At 35.8% G+C, this 24882-nt stretch overlaps 1 protein-coding gene across 2 annotated transcripts in view; it reads left to right on the plus strand.

Annotated features, from left to right (window-relative positions):
• The window catches only part of LOC129261499 (alkylated DNA repair protein alkB homolog 8-like), a 31521-nt gene extending 19131 nt beyond the window's left edge, over positions 1 to 12390 (plus strand). The window contains exons 8-11 of one of the 2 annotated variants that reach the window (XR_010293739.1): positions 2508 to 2566; positions 7480 to 7648; positions 8507 to 8828; positions 9495 to 10920. Coding sequence is in view for 1 of the 2 variants with exons in the window: in XM_064100318.1 (XP_063956388.1) it covers positions 2508 to 2566; positions 7480 to 7648; positions 8507 to 8667 (389 nt within the window). In the remaining variant the exon portion in view is untranslated. Of the gene's footprint in view, positions 1 to 2507; positions 2567 to 7479; positions 7649 to 8506 lie in introns of both variants that reach the window. The other variant, XM_064100318.1, reaches the window with a different exon arrangement.
• The last annotated feature ends 12492 nt before the right edge of the window (positions 12391 to 24882 follow it).

Consider the following 24882-nt stretch of genomic DNA (forward strand, 5'->3'; position numbering starts at 1 on the left):
AGCCCACTCATACAGACCAATACATACCATTTGATTCTCATCACGACAAATCGGTCAAGAAAGGTCTTGTTAAATGCCTGTTCGACAGAGCAGCACGTATCATAACTCACCCACCTGAACTCCCGAAAGAAAGAGCACACATACGTGGCGCCTTGTACAGCAACGGCTACCCACGCCGTTTTATCAAGAACACTTTCAAGAAAAAACTACCACCAAGGGATCAGAAGGTTTTCAAGACTTGCACAGTCTTGCCATACATAGATGGCCTCTCACAACAACTTAAACGCCGATTAGAAGGTCACGGTATCCGAACGGTTTTCCGCTCGGACACCACCTTACACAAACAGCTTGTACACCCCAAAGACCCTATCCCTGATCACAGACGTGATGGCGTAGTATACAACATTCCTTGCCAGGGATGTGACGGGTCTTACATCGGAGAAACAGCCCGACCGATAGTTGAACGCATTTCTGAACACAAGCGCGATGTTCGGTTACAGCGAACCGACACATCCGCGGTGGCAGAACATGCTTGGGAGAAACAACACCACCCAGATTGGGAGGGTGTACATTGCATTGCCAAAGAGAGACATTGGTATACACGCAGGATTAAGGAGGCTATTAGTATACGTCTTTGTCCTAACAACTTCAACAGAGACAGCGGGATCGACATCCCCGACTTCTGGATGCGAACCATCAGACAGCACAATACCCCCTTGCCTGGCAGTGCACGCCGACCCGATCGTTCCCGGCCCCGAACGAGGGACCGCTCAGCTAGTCAGCCCCCGCCCACGGGAAACTAGCGAGCCCGCCAATTTTGTCTAATTTGCATATCGCCGACCCACGGCGTATTTGCATATACCCCCGGCTTATTTGCATATACGGATTACCGGCCGCGCCGCATACCGACGCAACGGATCAATACCCACCTATTGTTCTCGCGTTCGTGCGTACGGTCCTGGAGATTAGTATAAATAGAGTACGTCATCAGATAATTTTCGTCACTTGATAAAGAGTTGCAGCGGCACTCGAAAGCTCGTGAACTTGTAAGCTAGTGAACACTTTTTGCGAGAGTGATCACGAATTTCCTAGAAAGCCAGTGAACACTTTTTGCGAGAGTGATCACGAATTTCCTTGTTGACCATAGTAGATTGCGAGACAAATGAATACCCTCTAGCGATTATTTCAATCCGCAATAATGAACCTATTTAGTATAAAAGCAGTATAGCTAGACAAAGCTGCTTGCTACTTTTCAACTGGTATTGTCTAATATCCAAGAACCACAAGACGATGATACCTACTTTTGGGCTGAAAAAAGGCTCTAAAAATTGGTAGATTTGAGTAAAATCACCTTTTAACTGTACATATAATTGTTTTAAAGTATTAATTTAAGGAAAGACAAATTGCCTGCCCCCCAAAACAAATGAATAGACACCAAAACCAGAGAAAACGACCACCAAATAAAGAAGTTGTGGCCAAAAATGTGATTTGGGGGGTTTTGGCAGCCATTTTGGATTTTGGCCTGGCACACTTTTTTTCTCGGACCCAAAACAAAAAATATTGTCATTTCATGTAGAGATAGGGTAAAATGAAAAAAACCAAAACTGTTGCCACAGTAAAACAACAAATCACCAATTCATAGCCCACTCCTATTATTTGGGAAACTCCTTATTTTGGGTGAAATAAAGACCAGTGTGTCCTTATGCATTAAAGTGATAAACAAAGAAATATATACAAAATGATAGGAGAAGAGATGAAGGAATACATAAGGAATAGTTTACTGCTTATTAAACATGAAGTCAGGCCATGTGAAATCACTAAATTAGGGATGCAGATTTTAATTCGGTGGATTCACAATATAGTGCGCCATGATTTATCGGTTGCAGCGGGCAGGCCGAAATTCGCAATGACTCATGGGAAAAAGTCTACATCTGTGTTGTGCGTGCTAGTACTGTAGTATAGTGCATGGATGCGATTATTCAGCTCTGGCTGACGCGGTTCGACCGGCTTGCATATATATTCTGATTACTAGGGTCCAGGAGGTGGGAGAGAAAGTTGCTTGCATATTTCTTTGTGAAATTTAGACTGTTTTGGTGAATTGTTGGCATATGGTTTTCATTCTTGAAGCATCACAGTCACATTACACTACTGTGCGCTGCCTGCGCCTGCACGCGATGTCTTCCCCGAAGTTAGAAATTTTGCCTGTTTGCTGCAACCAATAGATGGCGCACCATATTGTGAATCCTCTGAAATCCTGAAATCTGTCACATGTAACTTGGGTCAATGTCCAACAGGTCTTCCCATTGATAGCCTTCACTCTTTCTACTAATCTTTTGTATATGTAGACATTGTGACAAGACATGAAATATTTCTAAATATGTCATCATAGTAACCTAAAATTTAAACGTCAAGGGGAAAAGTCGAAAGTTATATATATATATAAAAAGACAATGATATTTGAAAACAACTTTGATATTCAAAGAATGTGTATGATTATCTTTTTTTAGAGTATCCAGAACAATGTGACAGTCAGAAGTCTAAATCAGAAGTGACAGCACCACTACAGGTAAAATGATAGTGGATAAAACTTGGTACATCTACAAGTATTTATAGGAGAATGAAACCCTTGAAACCAGCCAGATTCGTAAAAAAGAAACAAATATTAAAGAAACAGGTCAATCAAGTTTGAGGAAGATTGAATAAATAGTAAGAAAGTTATTAGCATTTTAAATATATCTGTCACTAATGCTATGTAAATCCTCCCATTAGTTATGCATCCAACTCTGTAATGTCACACATACATGTACATTTATGTGTATAACTTCCCCATTATTTTAGTACATATTTCTCTTGAATTTTCTCTTTTATCTAGTCTATAGCAATAGAGGTTGCAGAATTCTATATCATGGATAAATATGTTTGTCATATTAGAATAAGCAAATGGGGGAGAAGTACATTGTGTGATATCATAGATCTTGTTTGCATTGCCAATGGTAGGATCTCCATAGCATAGTCACTTTGAGATTCAAATGCTGACAACACCATTACTTCTCATACAACTTTACACCAACTTTTGTTGATCTTATTCTCCAAGGGTTTCATTCTATTTTAAATGGATTGATTAGCAGACAAATTTACATTTGAATGAATGGCAGGTTTCAACCATGCCTGGTCAGTATCCTGTATTAAAAAGCAGTTTGTGTGTTACCATGGACCAAAGAAGAGATCATCAATAGATGTCTGTCATTGTCATCTGAATAATATTCTCTTCATATTGATAGTTATTAATAGTCTACTTTGACTCTATGATCGTCATCGTGAACGAGGTCTGAAGCAGTTCTTGATAGCATTGATATTTCGCAAATTGAATGCGCAGAAGATAATAAATCAACTACTGGAAAATTGATGTGCAGTTCTGGTTTCCCCATGTGTTTTATTTGGGAAAATGTATGCATATTTCAATATATTGGCGATATTGTGATTGATTGTTTATCAATTCTAATCCCATGTTTTCAAAGTTTCTCCCAAATATTCAAGATATACATGGCACAGCGTGAGTAGACATTGATTTTCAGTGTACGTTATTAAGATTGAGGTCCTTACGTGTGAGCCGAAGTTTACGGATAGAATAACAACACTTTTAATATCATAACATCATCTGCTTCTCATTTTGTTGCTCCAAAATACGACCAAAATGTTGAAAAACGGCATATTCTGAAATAGGGCATTAATTAACAAAAATCAAGTCCAGGGAAACTGTTCCTTTGTAAATGATCAGATAAGCCTTGGTAGTCATGGTAGTAGCTATTGTTAAAACACCTCTATGTTCTCATTAAGATGCAAGTAATCAGGTGACAATGACTATCATTGCATCTAAGGAAGGCTTGTGTTAATCTCTTCATAGGTCCGTGGTGTTACACACGACTTAACGCACATTTTTTATGAACAACCAGTGATCTCGGAAAGTGGGGAGGACATTTTATAAAAACTCTTTTGGGCCTTAGGGCGATGAAAACGAGGATATTTTGATAAGCCTACTTTCTCTTGATATTAACAATATGACGCAGTGCAAGTGCAAAATATCCACAATATGTATTGCTAATTTATTTCATAAAAAAAAAAAATGGATGATTACAAAATGATGACTGTCAGTTAAATTTGTAACGAAGTCATTGCTGTTGCTTGATTTTATTTACAAAAATGAGAATTGCATGGTATTTTTGTGACATAATCCAATTCCGTGCCCCATACCAGCAGGCAGACCATGCGGTGTGCTCAGTAAAGCAGCATGCAATACATGGAGACTATGCCTGCCAGAAGAATTAGATGGTACCCTGATCACAAAATCATCTTGATTAACCCTTTGAACCCGAAAAGCCGGAATACCGGCTTCAAGTCATGTGATTCGAAAAGCAAGGGTTGTAGACATAAGGTGACATTAAAAAATGACATGATTTTAGAGATATTCAGTCGATAACTTCAGTTTATAATTTCTTTGACGATTGACTTTCATTTATAACGTTATAGCATATAAAGGACCAGAATATCCTACCCTTCCAAGGAGGCTCATGCGATAATACACTGCGAGTCGTATACGGACTATGCGTAAGCTATTGTTGACTTTCTTCCGTCAAATTAGTGATTTCGAGACAAAATTTGAGATTATCGTTATTACGGGAAGCTAAACAACATCAGCCGGGCAAGACTTGGTACAAGTGGAGTAAGGTGCCGCTGACATTGCTGGGCTCGAATCATGACAATACTAGATTCATTTATTTCAAATGTCTCATTTTGCAGATACAGCTTGATATTGGCAAATAATTCACAGTCAGTCTGTAAGCCCCTATGCTAATGAGCAAATGAGCAAGATTTATCCAAGTCCTCTTGTGGCTGAATTCATATCTTTACAAAATCTCGTGAATTGTGAGACTTTTTTCTCAAAGAATTTAACCATTTTCTCCTTGAGTAAACTTGATTATTTTTATACCATAGGATAGAGTAACGTTACTCTTTTATATTGGTTATTTCTTTTGAATAAAATATTTTGATAAATAGGTGAACTTCAGGCCTGAAAAGAGGCCTCAAACAGAGTTTTCTTCCTCTGTTTTCTCTTGCAAATTGTGCAAAATTTTGTGTTTTGGGCACAAACATTATTTATATCATCAGAAAGCTCAAACTCTCTACTTTCATACAATGTCACTCTTGATATGTGACACCTTTTAGATGGGTCAGCAGCCAGCCTTTTCCATCAAGATGCAAGACGAGATTTCTGAAATTTCTGAGTAGCATAAAATCTAGAGTTCTGATTGGCTGAATAATGTTTTCAAAACAACAGGCGCGGGTAATTTGAAGAGATTACCACATGGTGAGTGTGACCTTCAGAGGCCCAGTATGGTGAACATTGGAATTTGCGTGGGTGTGTGTTCTCTATGACCAATCAGAGAGCAGTATTCTTGTTTTTGAGCTGCTAAATGTACTTGGCCTATGAAAAGCTGGCTGCTGACCCATCTAAAATACCTCTTCTTATAAAAATTATATCATATTACAGCTTTATCATAATCTAAAAATCATTTGTGCTCAAACAGAAATTAAGGGTAAAAACAACAACTTTTGTTGCATGAAAATAATTATTTTGTTTCATGTTTTAGATCAAAAGTTTCCCCTATATTACAACATCTTTTTAAAAATCCAGACACATGACCTGAAAGAATGATTTTTCGTCTTTATAAAGATACCGAAAACATGAAATTTGGTTAATATTTAGAGAAGCAATGGCCGAATAAAAGAGGTGTTTTGGTCCGCACCAAGCTCATTAATGATGCAAAACCACTCTAGTCATGAATATCACTTGGATAAAAGAAGCCACTTTTTGAGGGCTTGCCGACTGACTGTTTAGGGTGAGGCTCACGACCGTCCCAATTAATTTAGGGATGAAAGGGCTGTTGTGACCACTTGGCTTTAATATGAAGCTATTCCTATATGACCCACAGGATTGATTGCAATCAATCAAAGAATTTTGGTTTTATTTTGAATCCTTCATGTGTCTGTAAATAGCCATCATGCCCCTTAAAGGTTGACTGTCCTCTGAGGAGACTAGTCACAAAGTAGGTGGTCTATCAATAGGTCTATGTAAAGACCGGTATTAGTCTTTATGCATGCACCTTGCCATAAGAAATCAGGAAATGTTTGAGAGCATTAGGAATTCTTTTGTTCCTTGACAACACATTTTTGGTATAAATGTTGTACCGTGAAGCAAAATTTAGGTCAAGTATGCCAACATGAGCCAACAAAATGATAAAAGTATTGCATCATGGGTCAGATACAGAATTCAGAATAAGTCAAAGTTGTGAGACTGTTGGTGGTAATAAATCTGGTTCATAACAGGTTTTTTTTTATCAGTATCTGCTTGTGATTTGTGGAGACCGGTAGACAGGTAGACAGGTGAAATAAAGAAATTCAGTGCCCCAAAGACTGAAAATTAACTACATGTACTTTAACTCGGACCTGAACTTCCTAATGTGCTGTAGTTATACATTATACGTGAATTAGGCCTTGTGGTACTGGAGTATCTAAATTGTAAGCATCAGAATTGTAGTGATGCATCAAAAAGGTATGGCTGGAGTGGTGCACAGAATTAAAAAATAGTTGGCCTCATGCCAAAAGGACCTTAACCCAATTTTTAAGTGATTTGAATTATTCATATCATTGTGTACATCTTGACATGCTTTTAAAATGATGTCCATAATTTTTCAAAATTCATTATAACTATGTATTCCATAAAGCCCTAAAACGAGTATCCCGGCTTTTCCGTCTGCCAAAAGGGCCTTAAGTAGGGCGACATTGAACCCAAGGGTATTACCATTCATAATGCATCACAACGGACCTTTTGGCATGATTATATTCATCGCATCTTTATATTTCTTTGCCAAAGAGTCACTATAGTGCACGCACACTGTTTAAGGGCCTTTTTGAAGAAGACACATGCCAGTTGATGCCTCATGCCAAAAGGGGGCAACCATAAATACGCTTCGATTACGGCCCTTCTGGCATGTCTGGCGTAAATATGCTTCGGTTAGACCCTTTTGGCATAAATACGCTTCACTCAACGCATATGCCAAAAGGCCCTTAACATGTTTTTTTGCTCATAGCATGAAAATTATTCAATATTTTTCCAAAAATGCAATACAATATGATGTAAAATGTAATAACTGAACATATGTATTGAAATTGACCTTCAAAACGAAGTAATCATAAAAAATTGCTTCTTACACAAGCCAAAACTTTAAACACGTTTATCTTAGAATGACAAAAAAGTTAAGGCCCTTTTGGCATAAGGCCGACAAAATATCAACACATGACTTGCATTTGCATTATGATTGGATACATGTACATTCTTGAACCTGTTTATAAATCATCCTGTGATCGGGTGATTAGAATAACTCAAAGATGCTTTCTCTTATAATTATTCTTGTTTAACAGGTATCCTACCCTAAATCAGAGCAAGAGGCAGCAAAGCTTGAGACTGAGCAGGTTCATGTAGTGTATAACAATATTGCTCAACATTTCAGTGGTACACGTTACAAACCCTGGCCTAGAGTAGTAGACTTTCTGAATCGATTGGAACCAGGATCTGTAGTTCTAGATGTTGGTAGGTAGAATCAAACTTATTAACTTATTGGGAAACAGTGTCTTCTTTCAGAGATAATATCTCATTATGCCAAATGATAGCAAGTAGGAATGGAATATGGTAAGAAAGAAAAAATGTATCAAAAACTTGATAGAGTACATGTACCATTCCCTGTAGCCATTCCTGGATAAAAGCTGTTTTAACTAAGCTTATCATTGCACACTAAAAATTGACAATGTGATGAAGTAAACAAATTAATTGTTTAAAAATGCAAATTGGCTACTTTTCAAATGCAATCATCAGTAAACTAAATAAACTCATGTTATATATTTTTAAGTAAGGAAAGGAGATGATTGTTTTGAATTTGATTTATGATGTCGTAATGACGTGGTTATGATTTACATAATTTATAACATGATTTATAATATGAATCATGGTATTGGCCTTCAATTCAATGGCCCGTATTATCAAAAGAGGTTTCAATTGTACCATGGTACAAAACCATTTGCAAATTTTTGTACCAAATTATGCTAATATATCATTGCTAATACCAGGAAGCGATGTCACTCGCCCCCCAAAAAATGTCAGTATTATGCTTGTTTGATATTTTGATTCAAATCAACGTTTTTTCTTGGGTGGACTTGGCCTTTAAAATACTAATTTACTAGTCTTCCACTGAGTATCCATGATGATGTGATGTAAATAGGTTCCACTCGTCACTTGGCTTGTACGCATAATAAATGTAAATTTGATCTCTTTTCATAAAATTCCTACATGTAGGATACTTTCATTTGTTTATAATAGGTTTTAAAGAAACAGATAATCATCTAAAATATATTGATCAATTAAACCATTTTAAAAAATTTTCTTGCATGGCAGGTTGTGGTAATGGCAAATACCTCAGAGTAAATAAGAAGTTACACATGGTGAGTACCAAGAAATTGCTTGATATCTTCCCCAAATTTTATTTCCATATTTTTTTTTCATATGGGCAAAGTTTTGCATTTACAAATGTAAAATCACTTAAATTATTGAAATAATTGTTTCAATGTACATGTACTCCATTTCAAAATATTTTTTTCTCTTCCCATTGGAAACATAAATGTTACAGCAATATGATACATCTTATAATACATTTGATGTAATTTTATGCTTTCACTATTGGTCATTTCAAACGTGAGTGACACGACAATCGGAGAGGGTTAACCCTAAGAAGACTGGGGGGGGGGGGCTGATTCAGCCTCCCCGTCAACATTTTTCGCGATAAATCCGACGCTTGAAATTTTTTGACCGCGTCGCTCGCTGACTTTTTACTTTTAAGTCTCGCGCAACTTTTGAGACCAAAATTGTGACCTCCGGGTACGCGGTTCCGAAATTACGCAACATTTTGTAAGTGCATGCAGACCCAAAATTACTCAAAAACATGAATTTGTGTACAAATCCAATGCAAATAGTGTTTTTAGCCAAAATTCACAAATTTATCATTATTTTTCCTTTTACTGCTTAAAATCAATTAATTTTATTTCTTTTATTGTCAAAAAGTCAAAAAATAAAGAAATACATAAGAAATTTAGAAAACAATAGAATACATAAGAAAATAAATGTGATGTTGAAATTTTTGAAAAATAATTTTGATCAGATGCCTATCTAGAGTATGTGAAACAAAAATTAGCATTTTAGGGGCATTATTTTATTAATTAGAGCAAACTTATGATTTTTTACGCATAAATTAGCATAATTAATGAGCAATGAGATTTTTCGCAGAATTTGATATAGTTTTGTAGATAATGCCATGGGTAACGCGCGTGCCAATTTTCGTCGCTATTGCGCGATTGACGGCCGAGATCATAAAGGGGGGCTGAATCAGCCCCCCCCAGTCTTCTTAGGCATCGAAATAGCCCAGTCTATTTAGGGTTAAGGGCTCATATCTTGAAACTTAAAGGTTATGAATCAATCATGACTACTATATTATATACAATGTAGGGCTGGCATGGGCCACTACCAGTTTGATTTGAATTCTACAATTTGTTTAGTAGATACATGTATGATTGAAAAATGGTGCGTGAGTGACACGGCAAATATTGGACATGGGTTTCTGACCATTATCGCTTATGACTGGATTCGTGCCCAAGTAGCTGTCCAGGAGTACTGTGAGTACCAGTACATGTACATAAATAGTGTACCTATCTAACACATATAGTCAAAATCAATCAAACCTTCTCTATGGAAAATGGTGCCCTCCTATATACCGTGAGTGACATGACATCCAAAACGTGAGTGACACGACAAGTGCAGAAATACAACATTTATCTCAACAATGAAAGTATTTTTGGCATGATGTATAAGAGCGAAATCCAACCAACCAAAAAACAAGCTTAATTACATAACAACTGCCTTCTTCAAAGTTGATAATGCGCCACTCACATTCCCTATACCATACCGCATCATTGTCACACTTGGGCTTCTACCACTCTCCTGTTTGGAGGAGGAGGCACTTGAAGGAGGTATTATGTGGTCTTGGCAATGACATCAACTCAAACATTCTTTTTGTGGCTTGATGTCATTCAAAACTTTTACTCATTCTCCCTATCTGCATATGACAGTTTACAGGTTTACAACTCAACATCCACACTGATGGAATAATTTTTCCTTGTAAGAAAGGGGTATTCTCAATAGTCACCCACATCATCTGACATGGTCTGGTAGCCAATGATGTCATGTATGACTCCTTTTTCTTAAAATATTGGATTACAATATTATCCTCCTAATATTTTAGGTATTGTCCAATAGGACTTGGCAGCTTCAATGTCCTTTTTCATACCAAACCACAATTATTTGGCTGCACACTTCAGATGGACTATTAGCAAATCCTTGAGAAACTTAGGGTTAAAGTTCAACTCATCAAGCATTTGTTTTCTGCTGAACACTGCTTGTATGTGGACCCTCCAAACTGTACCTAATTTCAGAGCTGTAATTTTCAGCAGGAATCTTGCAAGCTGCATTTTATTGCTAATTACCATATTTGATAATAAACCAAATCACCGGTAATACAGGAAAAGCCACGAGGTGAAAGACGCATAGTCAGTACCTCATTCTTGCAAAAAGCCACAGCTCAGTCTGTTGGTAAAAAAAAAATTACCTACAACTACAAGTCATTAGCCTTTCCTTTGCTGAGCCCTTGGATGTTACACTGAAATTCAATTCAGCTTCCCCAACCATCAAATACTCCCCCTATACATGTACCTCCATAGCTTTTTCCCCACGAGGTCTGGCTCAGTTCTAACCAGGGTACCAAAAAAAAAAAAAATTGATCTGCATGAAATCACGGCAACCCACCAAAGTTGCTCAAATGCAAATTCGGTCTTGGTTGGGACTTGTTGGGACCTAGATATATACTTTATCATTTTGTTGTATGTGTAATGCAAATCTGCTCTGAACCCACATCGGCCCGCTCACAGTAGTTTGCTGTTCATACCCTACTTTATCACTAGTGGTATGAATGGTAGCCGAACAAAGAATGATTTTGAACCAGGCATGTGCATGTAGCTACTTCAAGCAATATCCAAAATGCTCTTTCAAATCTCAGTACATTCTCACCTGAGATGTTCTTGCAAATTTCATGTCCTCGAATACAAGCTTTGTGGCAAAAAAAGTTAATTTTAATTAATCATCAGGATAAGAATTTTTTCTGATTTTCTTATTTTTCACAAAACAGTGATATGCACTATTCAGTGACATGCAAATGAGACAGTCAATTATATTCTTCACTCACTATTTCTTTTGTTTTCATTTTAACTGTGTAGTGAAATGAAGCCAAACTTTGAAATGTCATAACTTTCTTATTTTACATCCAATTTTGATGAAATTTTTATTGTTCTGCTTGTTAGATTTTCCTCTTTTCATTAAAATCAAAGTTTTGTTGGGGTGGACTTGTCCTTGAGATAAGCATATGAAATTTGCCCTAAATTTTGTTTTTTGTGTATGTTTTTGCCTTTATCTCACTTCATATAGCTAGTAGAGTGCTTATTTTTGGTGAAAATATAATTTTCTATATTTCTAACAAATATCTACAAAAAATTGCCAAAATACAATTAATTTCCATTAATTGTTTTTTGTCTCGCCTGCATAGCAGAGTGAGACTATAGGCACCGCTTTTCTAACAGCGGCTGCGGCGACGTCGGCGTTGTCAACATTGAAATCTTAAACAAGGTTAAGTGTTTGAAATGCCATCATAACTTAGAAAGTATATGGACCTAGTTCTTGAAACTTTGACATAATAGTTGTCAAGTATTACTGAACATCTTGCCTGAGTTTCTGGTCACATGACCAAGGTCAAAGGTCATTTAGAGTCAATGAACTTAGACCATGTTGGTGGAATCAATATCGAAATCTTAACCGAGGTTAAGTTTTTGAAATGTCATCATAACTTAAAAAGTATATGGATCTACTTCATGAAACTTGGACATAGGAGTAACCATGTATCCCTGAATATCCTGTGTGCATTTCAGGTCACATGACCAAGATCAAAGGTCATTTAAGGTAAATGAACTTTGGCCATGTTGGGGGTATTGGTTGAATTGGCAGCATCACTTAAAAAGTTTATGGATCTACACATGTAGTTCATGAAACATAGACATAAGGGTAAGGTTATCAAGTATATTTTGCACACGTGTTTAATAGGTTCAGTTTAATTCAATTCATTTATTTATTCAACCATCAAAAGGATAAAAACAGTACAATATACAGTATTAACAAAGTATCAGAAAAAAACAAAAACAAAACAAATAGATGGTTCGGAGACCCCGGAGAAGTGATGCTTAAAAAAGGGGTCACCACGATACATTAATACATTACAAATAACAAGTGTGAAGAAAAGTATTATTCACATTAGATGGTTAAGGTCATGTCGGGCAATGGACATAGTATTTTATCATCATATAAGTGTTTTCTTTTGTGAATAATAATTTAATAGCTGTTTTCAAAGTCAGCACTGTTGCTATATTCAATCGCGTAATGCAGGCGAGACTGCCAGAGGCATTCCACTTGTTTTACTGTTTATCTCACCTGCATACAAGAGGGAGACTATAGGCGCCGCTTTTTTGACAGCGACAGCGGCGTCGTCAACATTGAAATCTTAACCAAGGTTAAGTTTTTGAAATGTCATCATAACTTAAAAAGTATATGGACCTAGTTCATGAAACTTGGACATAAGGGTAATCAAGTATTACTTAACATCCTAAATGAGTTTCAGGTCACATGATTAAGGTCAAAGGTCACTTAGGGTCTACAAACTTTGGCCATGCTGGGGTTATTTGAGGAATTGTCATCATAACTTTGAAAGTTTATTATTAAAAGTTCCACTTGTTACATGTATGTATTTATTTGTTTTTAAAACTTGTTCTTTATTGTTTTTTTTTCAATGAACTTTGTCGGGTACCATTTGACAATTACAAATAGCACAAATTAAATCCATTGAAACCAAGAAAAGTAAAAATCATCATACATTAATTTGATTCTTGGTTGAAAAACACAATTTGCCTTGACTTTGTACTCGGAATCAAATTTTTGAGCAATTTTGTGTCTGACATGCCCTTACAAAATGTTGCACAATTTTGGAACCGAGTACCCAGACGTCGCAAACTTGGTCTCAACACATGCGCAAGCTTGAAAGTAAAAAGTCAGCGAGCGGCGCGGTCAAAAAATTTCTCACGGCAGCATAGTGACTTGTAGTCAAATTTACTCCCCCCCAATTTAATAAGGGTTAAACTAGGAAGGGGTAACAAACCATGGAATTTGCATTTTTGGTAATAATAGCATATTTACCCAGGGTAGCCACTTCAGTTCTGGAAACTGTTCTCCCAGCGGGCCCTACTATTATTATTACCCGGCTAAGCTAGGCTACCGATTCAGGTGCACACAGATTTTTGAGGAATTATTTTCTGCCGGTTCCCATTTACCTCACCTGGGTTGAGGACAGCACAGTGTGAATAAATATCTTGCTGAAAGAAAACATGCCACGGCTAGGATTTGAACCCATGACCGTCTGTTTTAAAGGCGAGAGTCAGAAGCACTAGACCACGACACGCCTGGTATACATACCTGTGCTCATTTCAGCACGTAAACTGATAAAAGTCCATTGGCAATGTCATGCTTTTGGCAAAAGGCACTAAATGATGCACGATTTTTGTCTCGCCTGCATAATAGAGCGAGACTACAGCTGCATAGTTATACAGGTATGTTACATGTACTTTATACTAACAATTATAATAACCATTGTGACATCATAAAGTCTAAGCCAAATGATGCGCAATGTACATTTATGTATTTATCTGTGCACAGCAAGGTTGGCTCTGTTGACCTTGCGTATGTACATGTACACTTTATAAACTGCACACAAGCCAGATGTATGCCAGGTAGGGGCTGACTTAATAGCTTTAAGCAAAATACCTAGCTCAAAATAGCATTTAAATAGCAAATATGGTTATGCATTTTTTTAAATTAAAATTCTGGTTTAAGTATTGAATAACGGCCCTGTTGTATTGAACATGTGATAATGTTGTTTTTATGATTATACTCTTCGTCATGTTATTGTTTATTTCATGTTTGTCTCGCCTGAATAGCAGAGATATGATAATACTCTTCTTCATGTTATTGTTTATTTCATGTTTGTCTTGCCTGCATAGCAGAAATATGATAATACTCTTCTTCATGTTATTGTTTATTTCATGTTTGTCTCGCCTGCATAGCAGAGGCAGACTAAAGGCGATGCTTCTCCGACGGTGGCGGCGGTGGTGGCGGCGGCGTCAACATTGAAATCTTAACCAATGTTAAGGTTTTGAAAAGTCATCATAACTTAGAAAGTATGTGGACCTAGTTCATGAAACTTGGAGATAAGGGTAATCAAGTATTACCCTTATCTATCATCATCATGATCTATCATTTGTATCAGTTTGATATGTTTTTTACTGGTCATGTAGACCAGTAAATCTGGCTATTTCTGAAAAGTTGTTGGCCCGACAGCAATGTTTACCAGTCTGGGACCATTGGATCAGTATTTTCTCATCATATGAGTGTTTCCTTTTGTGAATAATTATTCAATATGTGTTTTCAAAGTCAGCACTGCAGCTATATCGAATCGCGTAATGCAGGAGAGACTGCCAGAGGCGTTCCACTTGTTCTTCTATATTCCTCATCAGATCTAGTAGTATATTGTACAGTTTATTTATTTCCTCTATAAAATAGCATGCTATGTTTGTCATAGAAGTCATGGTTGGTTACTTTGATAATTGTAATTTGTATAATTAATGATCATTTTATGAGAAGTTGAATTGAAATGAAAAAAGGTGGAGGTTGAATGCACAATTTCGACTCATGTTAGCTATGACCTTCTCTTAAAAGCAGATGGAAATTCTTGATCTGAAACTGATTGAATCAGCCTTGAATGCAGATCAAACATTTTCTGTCTCTGTTCCATTTGTTTTAGTTGCGATCTCACAACCTCTTTCATGCATTCCGCCACTAACTAGTGTGAATTGGTTCTCATGATGATGATGGTGATGATGATAATGATTGTGGTGATGATGATTGTGATAATGATGATGATGATTGTGATGATGATGATTGTGATGATGATGGTGATGATGATGGTGATGATGATTCTGATTCTGATGATGATGGTGATGATGATAATGATTATGGTGACGATGATGATGATAATGATGGTGATGGTGATGATGATGATGATGATAATGATTGTGATGATGATGATCATAATGATGATTGTGATGATCATGATGGTGATGATGATGATGATAATGATTGTGATGACGATGATGATGGTGATTGTGAAGATGATAATGATGATTGATGATGTTAGAATGGTGGTGATGATGATGATGGTGATGATGTTTGTGATGATGGTGATGATGATGAATATTATGATGATGATTATGGTGATAGAGTGATGTTGATGAGGAGGAGGATGACGATGATGGTGATAGAATGATGATGATGAGGATTGTGATGATGATGATGGTGGTAATAAAATGATGGTGATGATGAGGAGGGGGAGGAGGAGGATGATGAGGATAAAATGATCATAATTATGATGGTGATGACAAGGATGATGATGATGATGAGGAGGAGGATGATGCTAAAATTGACGGTGATGATTCAGCAGTAATTTGATTTCTAGTGAGTTCTTAATTGTGAAGAAAACCACACCAAGAATAGTCCAAGATAGTTTTAAGTGGATATTCTCAAGTGAATGTTGATCATCTTACAATCCTTTATTTAGGGAATACTGTCTAAAATTCAACAGCATAATTCATAAAAAATTATGATTGAGGGAATCAACCACCTTTTGAAAATCAAAGGTTAACAAAATTTGGGGGATATTTTTCCAGTTTGAAAAGAATAGAACTTTTTAAAAAAAACCATAATAATGGTATTCAAACGTTGACTCGCTTGGGTAGTCATTTTCAGGACCAAGAACGATACATGGTGGACTGTGGAACCAAGGAGATATCACCTATCTCCTTGGTGAAACTACCCAGGGTAGACACTCAGTTCCCATAGGCGCTCAACTATTCAAGCAATTTTTGTCTCACCTGCATAGCAGAGTGAGACTATAGGCACCGCTTTTCCGACGGCGGCGACGGTGGCGGCGGTGGCGTCAACACCAAATCTTAACCGAAGGTTAAGTTTTTGATATGACAGCATAACTTAAAAAGTATATGGACCTAGTTCATGAAACTTGGCCATAAGGTTAATCAAGTATTACTGAATATCCTGCATGAGTTTCAGGTCACATGACCAAGGTCCAAGGTCATTTAGGGTCAATGAACTTTGGCCAAATTGGGGGTATCTGTTGAATTACCATCATAACTTTGATAGTTTATGGATCTGATTCATGTAACTTGGAGATAACAGTAATCAAGTATCACTGAACATCCTCTGCAAGTTTCAGGTCACATGATTAAGGTCAATGAACTTTGGCCAAGTTGGGTGTATTTGTTGAATTGCCATCATAACTTTGAAAGTTTATTAGTCTAGTTCATAAAACTTGGACATAAGAGTAATCAAGTATCACTGAACATCCTGTGCGAATTTCAGGTCACATGACCAAGGTCATAGGTCAATGAACTTTGGCCATCATGGGGGTATCTGTTGAATTACCATCATAACTTTGAAAGTTTATGGATCTGATTCATGAAACTTGGACATAAGAGTAATCAAGTATCTTTGAACATCCCATCCGAGTTTCAGGTCACATGACCAAGGTCAAAGGTCATTTAAGGTCAATGAACTTTGGCCATGTTGGGTGTATTGTTGGATTACCATCTTATCTCTGTAAGTGTATTGGTCTAGTTCATAAAACGTGGACATAAGAGTAACCAAGTATCACTGAACATCTTGTGCGAGTTTCAGGTCACATGACCAAGGTCAAAGGTCAATGGACTTTGGCCATGTTGGGGGTATTTGTTGAATTACCATTATAACTCTTACGTATATTGGTCTAGTTTATAAAACATGGACATAAGAGTAACCAAGTATCACTGAACATCTCGTGCGAGTTTCAGGTCACATGACCAAAGTAAAAGGTCATTTAAGGTCATTGAACTTTGGCAATTTTAGAGGTAATTGTTAGATTGCTGTCATAACTTTCAAAGTTTATACAACTGTAGATATAGTATATATAGGGGTAATCAAGTATCACTGACAAGTTTTAGGTTACATGATCAAGGTCAAATGTCAATGAACGTAGTATTGTATCATTATATGAATGGTGTTTTTTGTGAATAATTATTTTATAGGAGTTTTCAAAGTCAGCACTGCTGCTATATTTAATCGCGTGATGCAGGTGAGACTGCCAGAGGCGTTCCACTTGTTTACTACCATGTACCCACTCACCTCACTTGGGTTGAGTGCAGCACAATGTCTTTAAATTTCTTGCCGAAGGAAAACATGCCATGGCAAGAAATCAAACCTATGTCCCTCAGATTGAAAGACGAGAGTCATAACCACTAGACCACTAGCTCTCCTATAATTCTTTCCTTTATAAATACAACCTGATTAAGGTACTTTAAAGGGGTACAAATGTGATTAGAACATTATAAAGAAAAATCCGACTAAGAAAACACTGATACTTTCATCAAAATCTGACAAGAAATAACAATACTATGATATTTTCAATTTTTACATTATTTTGGTGAAACGGTTATATGTATATATGCATGTCTATTCTATGAGAAAACTGATTATACCTATCCCCACTTGTTCTTTTGTATTTTAGTATATGAAATTATATTTAGTCAAATGTTTTTTCAAAAAATGAAAAAAACTTTGACTGGCAATGAGGAAGATGATCATTGCTGCAACTGGTTTTGTTACAATGAAGACTATTAGCACCTGTATGAAAGTATGAAATAATGGATGATTTCATGTAATAAAATATTAAGAAGAAGGAAAGTAGGGACATGAGATCATCAGCCCCACACATTGCATATACATGTACATGTACAAGTAAATATTTTCATGTGATATACTTCATTCAATAACTTTATTTTTTATCAGCTTCTGATGAAATTTTCAAATCTACTTTTACTGGAGTTATTTGCTAGATACTTTTCAATCATTTTGTCCTTTGTAAAGAGGTGGAATGAGAAAGCAAAAAAAAAACACAAAAAAACAATCAAATTGAACCTACATACATGTACATCATTATTCAAAATTGGAACTGAATTGAGAGAATTTGGGGAATTTGTAACTATACAGTGCGTATAAAAAAAAAGTTTACACTTGTATGTAGCTCGTATGTGATTGTAAACAAACCTTCACAAACACACATTGCTTGCTCGCCTTGGCTGAGAGAGTAGATGCACGTGTTGCACAGCTCTCTAATCGGCATTTTGGATGGTTTGTTTACAATCACATACATGTACGAGCTACGCATGTTGGGGATGATCTTTTACATCTAATTTCAATTTACCTCAACTTTTTGCTTCAAAAAAGGTTTTATCGTAATTTAAAAATAGTACGAGGTGTTACTATATTTTTATATAGATAAATAATTCCCTGAGTCTTGTAATTTGTCAAAATAATGAGGTAGAAATTAAATCTAACAGAACGAGTGACAATTCATCGAGTCCCAGCCACGTAAAGTTTATCGTCGGTGAATATCGTCTGCTGCTATTCGTTGAGTTGATTTGCCTTCAGATTCGGATATATTCACTTGTTTGTAAGTACAGTTATATCATTAGTTTCCTTCTTTAGAGCCTTGACAGAGGGAAGAGACTCTGTATGGCTGGTCAGGCTGGAATTTTCATGGATTTATTTTGGCCCGCGGTAGGCCTACGTGCAGCTAGCACTAGCAGCTGCATGAGTTGTTAGCGAATCGGCATGCAAGTTTAATTGTCCGACTCATCATCATAGACGTAATTCCCCTAATTTACCTCCATCCACGTCACTATAGAGCTAGAAACTTCATCATCATTCTCTTCATCTTCAAAATCATCAATTTGAAAATCCAAAATCTAGATAAACTTCTGGGTTTTCTTTCATTTTGTGATCGAAGTATTCAGTGACAGTGTGGGAAAACGTTCCCTCGCAACAGGTTTTGCACGCAAGTGGAGCTTGACGTGGGAGAGCCAATCACGTCTCTCGTACACTTATACACGTCATAAAAAAACCCAATTTCGCAGACGTAATTGAGCGTGTTTGAAGCATTCAGAGAGAGTACTTTAAACTATCAATTAAGTGAGTTTCATCGGTCTCCATGATAAATGATGTACACCATCATGTTCTTCTTACTTTCCCCTTTAATTTGATATATAATTCTTCATTTTTATGATTTTCAATATATTTCTACTTTAACTATAATGGCATACAGCTGGGTGTCATCAGCATTTTGTACATAGCATGACCAAATCCATATGCCCTGATGATATCTTTGAGGGGTGAGGAGTAGATTGTCATAAAAATATCATCTTTGATATAAAGTGGATTTTGTCTACTGATTATAAAACTTAAACTTGTCAGATCAAAAGTCATTTCTTCTTTTCAGAAGTTATTTGTTCCAAGTTAGAGAAATGTGCATTTGACAGTCCGCAGCCCGTCCGAAAGTGCTCTATTTTATTCAGCGGTATGCATAGCCGTCCGTGGTTATGCGTACGTAATGAGCAATGAAGACGAACTTTCCGATCGGTGTTTTTTGCTCTTAGAATCGTTTATTCCTCACAAAATTGGTCTTATTTATAGATAAAACTTTGAAATTTCTGAACAGTTAAATAAAATGCACATTTAACGTATATTGAAGACCAATATTTAGCTTAGAAATTTTTTTTTTTTTTTCAAGAAATATTTGTGAATAAACGGAGTGTATTTTTGCATAGAAATCACACTTGCGTCAAATTGATATAAAGCGTAGACATTCTTATTTATGACTGAAAAAGAATTTCATGATGTAGCGAAGTCAGGAACCACAAAAAAACCACGGCAATGTCCATCGCAAAATGATTGGAATTGCAGTAGAATTGCCAACGCGTTCTGATTGGTCAACAGCGGCACACAGACTTACAACATTTCATATAGCATTAAAAACCCGGAAGTAGTACGAAAGCGGTCTATGGCGACTTGCGTAAACGCAATGTATTGACATGTGCAGGGACCCGCCGGGTTGTGTTTTTTTGTTTTTTTTTCGGGGGGGGGGGTGGTGGTGGGGATATGTTTTTGCTTTTTCTTTAAATCTTATTCCTTCCCCGTTCCTACCCAGCTTTATTCTCTTTTTACTTTCATGTGAATTTCTATTTAGGCCTGTATTTATTAAATCATGGAGCTATTAGTATTAATAGCTCTATGATTAAATCTTACTTCTTCTTAATCACTTTTGATTTTCAAGTTCTTGATTATACTTATTTGGGCAGGGGTGGGAAGGGAAGTGAGTTAAAGGTCAAGTGCACATCAACAAAAAAATTATTTGAATAAATAGAGAAATTTCCCTTTTTTAACACAAAACAGTTATACATGTATACACAAAACAAAGGTATGCAAATAGAGTTGATTATGTCACTCACATCACATTACTTTCTTAATTTTTGTTGCATTTTATAATATCAATTTTAGCAAATTTGATATAAAAACTCTTCATCGAATCACAATAGGTTACATTCATGGAAACTATGAATGTTAATGGAGGAATTAAAATCCCTCCCAAAATTTGAAAATGAGAATATTAAAATAAAATATACATGTCATGTACATGTATCAAACAAAAAAATACACAAGAAATTAGAGTGTGTGTGACATAATCAATTCTGTAATTTGCACATTGACCAAGATGAGCATATAATTGTTTTATAAAATTAGGCAAATTTCTCAATGTCAAAATAGTAATTTTTTGAATTTTGAATCATAGTGTTTATGAAATTTTCTGCAATACTTTATTTTTCTTTAAGTTCAAATTAATTTTTTGGTGGGGTGGACTTCTCCTTTACTCTTTGCATGGAATGTAGGGAATGCACATTAATATTTATCCACGAACAAAATTGTCTAAACATATGCAAATCAGTAATTGGACACACTTTCACTTTCGTCCAGGCCACTCCCTCACATCCACCAGGTTTACAGTCTTATAACAAAAATGATGAATTAATTATAATACCATTACACCATAGCTCCATGATCACACAACATTCACACTGCTTCACAACAAATATTTCACTTCTGTTCATACATGCAATAATTACTGTGGAAAACAAAAACAAGGCGTAACCACATTCGAATACCGTTTAAAAGGATGAATATATTATACCTTTCGAGAATTTTTTTTTTAACATACATAACACTCAACCTTCAGCTCAGTAGATAACATTTAACAGAGTTGCTTGAGAACAAAATATAATTATGGGGCATTGCAAGAAACTTATGTTCAATTGCAAATCAACTACATGTTTGTGTTTAATCAAAGGACTTACCCTTGATTTTGGAATGTGTGATTGAGTAGAAAGTTTCTTGCAATGCACTATTAGTAACATTAAAATGTTCTTTGGTTTTAAATTGTGTTTTCTTATTTTTGTCAAGCTGTATTCCTGTCCAAGTCAGTATTCTTAGTCCTCCCCAAAACTGTGCTCTAATTTTTTTGTTTCCAATATCGATAAAGATCGATTTTCTGTTGTATCATTATCAGTTCAAAATTTGCAAACGAAAAAATGGCTTTGTCCAAATCACAGTCTGACCGTTATAGTACATGACGGAATCTCCCAGAATGAAGTAGCAAGGAGAGACCAGAGTCAGCAAGTGTGCAGATCTGTGTGTAGAAGAGACAAAAAAAGAGAGAAATAGTCTAAATTACTAAATAATCATTCAAAGTACATGTATGAATTATGTTACATGTACATGTAAGTCAAGAGACTGATAGTAGTCTGCGACAGCCACAATTTTTTTATTTGAACAAAATGGTTTATAAATACTACTGAGTATGGTAGTAACAGACTTTTTAGTTTGACTTTAAACTGTTTATAGTCTATAGAGTAGACTGTCTAAGCTAATCATCATTTCATTCTTAACCGCAGCCTGGGGCAAAAATCATCATGGGACTCAACTTCGACTAATTAAGAAAAAAGGTTAACAATTTTCAACATAAATCAAGAAATATCTCAATCTATAAAAACTTGATGGAATTCGGAAACCTGATAATCATTAAACAAAACTTTAGAAGAGATCTACTTATTGAGCTTCGTTTATATTAAGTCTTAATTACAAAAAAAAAACCAGGTCCACCGTCCACAGTCACATAAATAATGCGAGCCATCTGTCATCATTACAGAAGTTTCAACGTTTGGGACCAAAGGCGAAATTCTACCAACCCGCGACGAACGTAATTTATGCATTTATTTCGCGCCGTCGTAGAGTGAACGAGAAGGTTGATTTTTAGGGTATCATTTTCTCTGAAATAAAAATATAAGGTGAGTTTGCGTCAAATTGGTTCTGACATATTTTGAACAGTGACTTTTCTTCTTTCCAAAAAACCCGATCGAAACAATTTGGTTATGTAGCAAAGTCAGGAACCAAAAGTGAAATTCCGACTACAAAATCGCCGTTAAAATATTACTAAATTAAGCATCAATTAAAAAGGTAAAAATGGTAGGTTGAAAATGTCGAAATATGGAAAATTATATATCAAAATGTAGATGAAGGCCTTGAGAATAACTTATCACAATTCGTTTCCACGTAAACTGAAGTTAGCGACCAGTACAGAGCTATAACTACAGCCCCTCCAATTCAGTGGGAAAATCAAGCCAAATTGATCGCACGTTTTCCTTCGGAGACCGTTAGAGTGCCGCTGAATAAATCTTTGTGAATATGCTCATTATCGCGCAAGCTGCAGCCTGACTGTGAAGGGAAGTGGATCATGATTAATTATATTATATTGGATGGCTAAGAATGGAATACCAGAAATAAATCCAAGAGTTTGGGCAAATATTCCACGAATCGAAGATGAGTGGAATATTGTCCCTAACGAGTAGAATATTTCTGGTATTCCATGAAATAAGCCATCCAATATGATTATTATCACCTATCCACCCCCCCCCCCCCAATAAAGGGAGAAATTTGGTTGTGATATCACTTATCACATTATGGCATCATCACTTTATTAGGATCAATTTTGTCATTGACATGTGACACATGTACATGTAGTTCATAATGATGTCATTGTGCTCTATGCTGCGCGTCGCATTGCTTTCATTGTTGTACGTGTTGTATATTTCATGCATTCGCGCATGCGCACTATACTGTTGAATTCGGTCTTATATTCAATGACAAATTTTGTACAAGAGCCAGTGGGATATTCGTCGGATTTCGGTCCTTTTAGGGATACGCTCTGATAATGCACATTGGCAATTGATGCAGACCGAAATACGCATTTTTAATGCATTGCTAAAACGCTCTATATAGATGATAATTGATATTATTCTTTGATTTGTCTGCTCTTTGCAAGGGTTTCATTCTCCTTTGAAAATATATTTTCCCATCTCTTTATGATGAATTTAAAATAAAGTAGGTTGATAAATATAAACACAAGAAAGTTCTTTGATATTAAGAAGATTTTGTTGATATGCTTTTCGGAAACAGAGGACAAAAGAGAAATTAATGCGTGAAATGTGAAGTTAACCTTCAGAAAAAATAATCTCCTTACGTAGAGTAAGTGCAGAGAATTTGTTTCCCATTCATTATTATGATCATGATGATTATATATTTATTGGAATTTGCAACCTTGGGGGAAAGCTTATTACTTTCTTTGATGATATTATAATACCCATTCACTGAATGCCCAAGGGAATCTTGAAATGATAAATTTGCTTTGGAGAATACCTTCTCAAATGCTTATAGACTGGTGAATACAGTGGAATTAGTTTGACTTGCTATGAACATCTGATTCCTATAGGGGTTTCTGTATGTTTTGTGATGTGATATTATAATTTTAGCTAGGATCATATTAAAAAGTATATTGAGGGATTTGCCAGGTGGGTATTACAATTCTGTAATTCATAATTTCTTTTTCTTTATTTTGGTTGTAGGAAATGTAATATCTAAGTCGTCGTCCTTCATTTTAGTGTACTTCTCAGTTGCCGACATTGGTGAAGTTTGTAATGTAAATGACTGGGAATAATAGCTGTTAGCTGAGAAGGTTGAAAAAAACCTGTAAAAGTCCTAACTAATTGCATACATTTATAACATATTTTTTATTGAAAAATCATGAACAAATGACTTGGGTCAATTTATACGAATATCCTCTTTTTTATGTGATCAGAAAACTAACCCTGTGCCTTGTCTCACTTACAATCTCCATGAATCAAACAGAATCAGCTGGAATGAACAAAAAACAAAAGATCTGGAAAAATGAAGGGGTCTGGGAATTCAAATCAAGTTCAATTTCGTCTTCATTTATCCATATTGGAAATTTGTTTTGTTCACAATTTTGAGTCAATAAAATACCATTTTATACATATAAAGTTGTTATTAACATAAAAATTATATACAATGAATGTGAATACATGTTTAAAAAATGGCTACAAACAAATAATGTACATAAAGCCTCCATTTGATAATAGATGACAATACTTAAAATTCAGTAGTAATGCGAGTACTAGTACAGAGATTACTAGTAATCATTATTTCAGTGCAAACAATTTAGTATTTTATTCCAATAATAAATGCATGTAGTATTAACATAATTCCAAATGTTACTGTATTGC

This window comes from Lytechinus pictus, chromosome 5 (assembly GCF_037042905.1).
Source record: "Lytechinus pictus isolate F3 Inbred chromosome 5, Lp3.0, whole genome shotgun sequence".
Lineage (NCBI taxonomy): Eukaryota > Metazoa > Echinodermata > Echinoidea > Temnopleuroida > Toxopneustidae > Lytechinus > Lytechinus pictus.